This window comes from Quercus lobata, chromosome 4 (genome assembly GCF_001633185.2).
Source record: "Quercus lobata isolate SW786 chromosome 4, ValleyOak3.0 Primary Assembly, whole genome shotgun sequence".
Taxonomy (NCBI): domain Eukaryota; kingdom Viridiplantae; phylum Streptophyta; class Magnoliopsida; order Fagales; family Fagaceae; genus Quercus; species Quercus lobata.
Window position 1 is genome coordinate 25,249,084 of NC_044907.1, and position 4,872 is coordinate 25,253,955.

The following is a 4,872-nucleotide window of genomic DNA, read 5'->3' on the forward strand; positions in this document are numbered from 1 at the left end:
CACAGACGGCGCCAATTGTAGGTGGCCAATTTGTTACGATCCCAAGACAGTATTGGGCTCGTACGAAAAGAGGCCCTCACAATATCATTTGTAGAGAGTGGGCTTCAAAGGTATGACCTTGGGCATAGATGATCTGCTTAGTAGTAGTTCCTACGGGAAATACTGCATGGGCGGGTTTGGTTTCCCTAGCTGAACCCCTTCTCTTTTTTTAGCCCCCCCCCCCCCCCAGTTTTTTCCAGAGCTTTATTTTCTTCTCCTTTTATACTGTTGTTCCATCCCCCTTTTTTGTGTTCACGTGTTGATTTTACTTTTGGGGTGTAGGCCTGTCCAGTCGACCCATACCTAGAGTGGTTGGGAGTTGCTGGAAAGGCGCATGGGCATGGGCATGGGCCTATCAGACGTCGAATTCCGTATTACTATGTTGGCTGCTTTTTCCCTGGCCCTGCCCGCTACACTCAGTTTTCTCCTTTCTTTGGGCATTTAATGAAGTGCCGAGGAGGAGGTCGTCCTCGGCAATGGCTCTCCTCGGCTTGGGCTGCGGACCTTAAGATACACTGGGCCTGGGCCGGGGCTACACTTTCTTTGGCCCCACAAAAACAAAATAGTAATTTTTCTTAAAGACCGTTAGTATAGCTTATTTCTTAGTTCTACTGATTAAGAAAAGACTTTTTGTGTGTGTGTGTGTGTGACCCCACCTCCCCCCCCCCCCCCAAAAAAAAAAAAACAATTTAAAAAAAAGTTATATTCGAAATTTTTTTATTTAGAGAGAGACTATAAAGCTAACCTTCTAAAGTTCTTTTGTAGAAACTTAATCTTTAGGAAAATAAAGGTAAAAAAATTGGGTGATGTAGTTTGGATGTTGATTTTTACTTGCAACGGACCGATTGGGCAAGGGGATCATGGGCTCCTTGGTTTAAACATGGCTCTGTCCTTGGTACCCACTGAACCTACCCAAAACTCCCCCCTTCCTGTTATCTTATTAAAAAAAAAAGAAAAAAGAAAAAAAAAGAATTTAAGATTTTGAAATGTATTTATATAAATATATTTTGTAATTCTTTCAAATGGCCAATAATTTTTTGACCCTAACCATATGTAGCTTAGAATTATAAAATGATATATTATTACAACATCCCATTACTAATCTACCATTTTTATTTGCTATTGATTTATTTATTCAAATTTCCTTCTTTTTTTTTTTTGTGTGTGTGTGTGCGCGCGCGCGCGCGTGTGGCAATAACCCACCTTTTGACTAGTTGGAAATGAAAGCTAAGGTAAAAATAATAATCATTGATACTTCTAAGTTAATTTAAAAATTAACAAAAATTTCTTTTAAAAAAATTAAAAACATCATGCAAAAATCATTGATACTTTGTCCTCATCATTTTTATTTAGGACAAAATTTAGCTACAAAATTGATTGTAGCCAAAGGCAATAATTTTATTCAATAAAATAAACATTATTATATATTTTGAAAATCTAACTGTTGAATTATATGCTTTTTACACTCTTAATACACAGGTCAAATTTTGTATCAATCGCATATTATTTACTATATGATCTATAAGCTTATATTTTATGCACAATTTTAAATTACAAAAACTTGCAATTTAAATAATTTATTGATAACATAGTTATTGATTTTTAATTTTTTAAACATTTTGTAAGTATGGAGGATATAAGAAGAAGATGTAATTCAGTAGTGGATTTATTAAAATTTATCTTCAATAAAAAGATATTGAGTAAAGTTATAATCTAAAACTACAACCAATTTTGTAACTAAATTTTTTCATTTTATTTTAATCTTATCTTGAACTAAAATCATAACTCCGCTAGTGGCAATGATCCACAATGTAAAATGGGGCTAGACCGCTAGAGGAAGTGGAGACATATGGTACATATATATATGGAGAGAAGGCAACCGGGTAGGCCATTTGTTTGCACTGCATGCCCAAAATGTTGAGGATGAACCTCCTTTTATTGGAGAGGCAATGTCTACTTATAGATCTAGTAGATATATATTTAAATCATTTATTTTTTTGTCCAAAAAAAAACAAAATTTTCCTAAAAACTATTCTGCGAAAAAAAAAAAAATGGTGGGGCACCTCTAATAATTGCTAGCTCTATCATTAAACTAAGATATCAATTGGTTTTTTGGTATAGGCGAAGACCGAACTCTAGATTTCTTTTTTGATCACAAAAGATTTTACCAATGAACTAATTAGAACTCATACACAGATGAAAACCTTTTGATGTTACTTGCTAGATATAATTCGGACGATATAAGACAGAAAAATATAAGTTTACGATGTCCCATGCTATCTCACATTGAGTATGTTTAGTGTGCCTTCCACAAATAGTGATATACAAGAAGATGAAGATGTTCAAGAGGTGTATAGTAGTGGGTTGCCTTAAAAACTTGTTTTAGGTAAAAGAAAGGGTACAAATCCAGTGGATAATTATTTTGCTCCAAGAACTACTCCAGGAGCTCAACCTGGTCTTAAAAGTGTGTTCCAAAGTAAAGAAAGGGTGAGGCAAGCTGATATGGCTATTGCAAGGTTCTTGTATGACAATTGCATACCTTTTAATGTAGTCAATTCAGTGTACTACCAAAAGATGATTGATGCTGTAGCTGCTGCTGGTCCTGGCTACAAAGCTCCATCTTATCATGCTGTATGGGTCCCTTTGTTGAGGGATCAAAAGAAAGAGGTGCAGTTGTTGGTTGAGTCACAACGTAGGCATTGGGCAGAAGTTGGATGTACACTTATGGCTGATGGTTGGATGGATACTAGACATAGGTCATTGGTTAATTTCCTTGTCTATTGTCCTAGGGGAATGGTATTTGTAAAATCAGTTGATGCTTCAGATATTGTGAAGAGTACTAGAAACTTATATAAATTGTTTGATGAAGTAGTTACATGGGTTGGTCCAAAAAAACATAGTTCACATGGTTATCGACAATGCTTCCAATTATGTATCTGCTGGTAAATTGTTGTGTGAAAAGTATAAGACCATTAGTTGGTCTCCTTGCGCAGCACATTGCCTGAATCTTGTGTTGCAGGATATGGGAGACATGCCTCATGTGGAGAGACTTAAAAAATGTGCATCCAAAGTTACAGTTTTTATTTATAATCATGTAGCTTTGATTGCTTGGTTGAGGAAGAGACCTGGTTGGACAGATATTGTACGTGTAAGAGCAACAAGATTTGCTACTATTTTTCTTTCATTTGGAAGTCTTCATGTGCATAAGCATGACTTGCAAGCCTTAGTGACTAGCAAGTTTTTTGTGGACAATAGATTAGCAAGAGAGTCAAAGGCAAAAGAAGTAGTTTCTATCATTTTAGATAATTCTTTTTAGGATGATATTAATGTTCTTGTCAAGATTTCATCGCCGCTCATTCGTTTGTTACGGATTGTTGATTCTGATCAAAGGCCTGTAATAGGATATGTGTATGAGGGCATGCATAGAGCACGGTTGGGAATCAAGAAGATCTTTCGAATGAAGAAGCACTTGTACAAGCCATACACTTCAATTATAAAAAACCGTTGGGACAAACATTTGCGTAAAGATCTTCATGCTGCTGCATATTGGTTAAATCCCGCTTTTCAATATGAAGAGGAGAATTTTTGCCGGAAACCAGCAGTACATATGGCTGTTTTGGACTATATTGGGACAAAATATGATGGTGACAAAGAGAAGGTAATTAAGGAAACCCAATATTTTCGAGACCGTATTGGGAGCTTTGATAGAGAGCTTGCATTGTCAACAAGCACAACCACTCATCCAGGTGAGAAGTAATTAGTTTACTTTAATACCATATGTTTATTAAAGGATATAGTGTGCATTCAAGTAATTAGTGTTGCATTCAAGTAATGTAGTTGGGAATCTAATTACTTTAATACTATATGTTGAGAATCTAGTCTTGGATTATATGTTTATGTTAATTAATATTAGATTATGTTGTGTTATGAAAATTAGATGAATGATGGAAGTTGTGGGGTGCTGATGCTCCAAACTTGCAAAAATTGGCAATTAGAATCCTTAGCCAAACTTCCGCTTCTTCTGGATGTGAGCGTTGTTGGAGTTTATTTGACCAAATACACTCTAAGAGGAGAAATAGATTGGAGCATCAAAGGCTCAATGATCTTGTGTTTGTTCATCATAACTTGCGATTGAAACATAGGTAACTAAATGCTATATCTTATCATTATATTAATTTTTAAAAAGTCATTTATATAATGTAATTGTTAGTTACTAATTATGTTCAAATTCCAATAATGAGCATGACATTTTATGATGCAGGCTTTACAACAAAAAGTTTAATTTTGACCCCATTGATTATGCAAGTATCGACAAAACCAATTTTTGGGTATTTGTGGAAGAGGAGGACCCATATCTTAATTATGAAGAGTTGGAGAATGCAATTTATGAAGAGGGTGCATATCCAGCAAGTGAAGGGCCTTCTTCTAATATGGAAGGTTAGTTTATATGCAAAAAAATATAATAACTTATATTGATTTTTCTTTTATTTTTTTAAGTTTGTGCAAACATTATTATGATTTTTCTTTTTATTTTGTTCAACCTTGTGTATAGAATCTGTAGATGATAGCAGTGAGGTTGAAGGAATTGATTTGGGAACATTTGGACAACCTGTTGGCCCTCCTCCTGGATTTCCAGGGAATGATGATGAGCATGATGATTTGGACATTGATGATTTATGATTTATGATAATTATGTTTGAACTTTGAAGTTATGTTTTGTGTTTTAGAGATAATTTCTATGTCTCTTTGTAAGAAGGTTGGAAAACATTTCTATGTATTCTGTTTGTGTACTGTAACATTTTAGAGATAATTTCTATGTATTTTATATTTTGT

The 4,872-nt window shown here is 34.7% G+C and overlaps 1 protein-coding gene across 1 annotated transcript; it reads left to right on the forward strand.

Annotated features, from left to right (window-relative positions):
- The first annotated feature begins 2,541 nt into the window (after nt 1-2,541).
- Nucleotides 2,542-3,796, forward strand: LOC115984898. The gene is made up of 3 exons (XM_031107888.1): nt 2,542-2,919; nt 3,059-3,187; nt 3,356-3,796. Exons 1-3 carry the CDS (start codon nt 2,542-2,544, stop codon nt 3,794-3,796), a joined length of 948 nt encoding a protein of 315 aa, XP_030963748.1.
- The last annotated feature ends 1,076 nt before the right edge of the window (nt 3,797-4,872 follow it).

Coding starts and splice junctions, on each gene's coding strand:
- LOC115984898 (XM_031107888.1), top strand. CDS start 2,542: ATGGCTATTGCAAGGTTCTTGTATGACAATTGCATACCTTTTAATGTA. Junction 2,920..3,058: donor TTGATGAAGTAGTTACATGG/GTTGGTCCAAAA, acceptor CTTGTGTTGCAG/GATATGGGAGACATGCCTCA. Junction 3,188..3,355: donor GTTGGACAGATATTGTACGT/GTAAGAGCAACA, acceptor AATTCTTTTTAG/GATGATATTAATGTTCTTGT.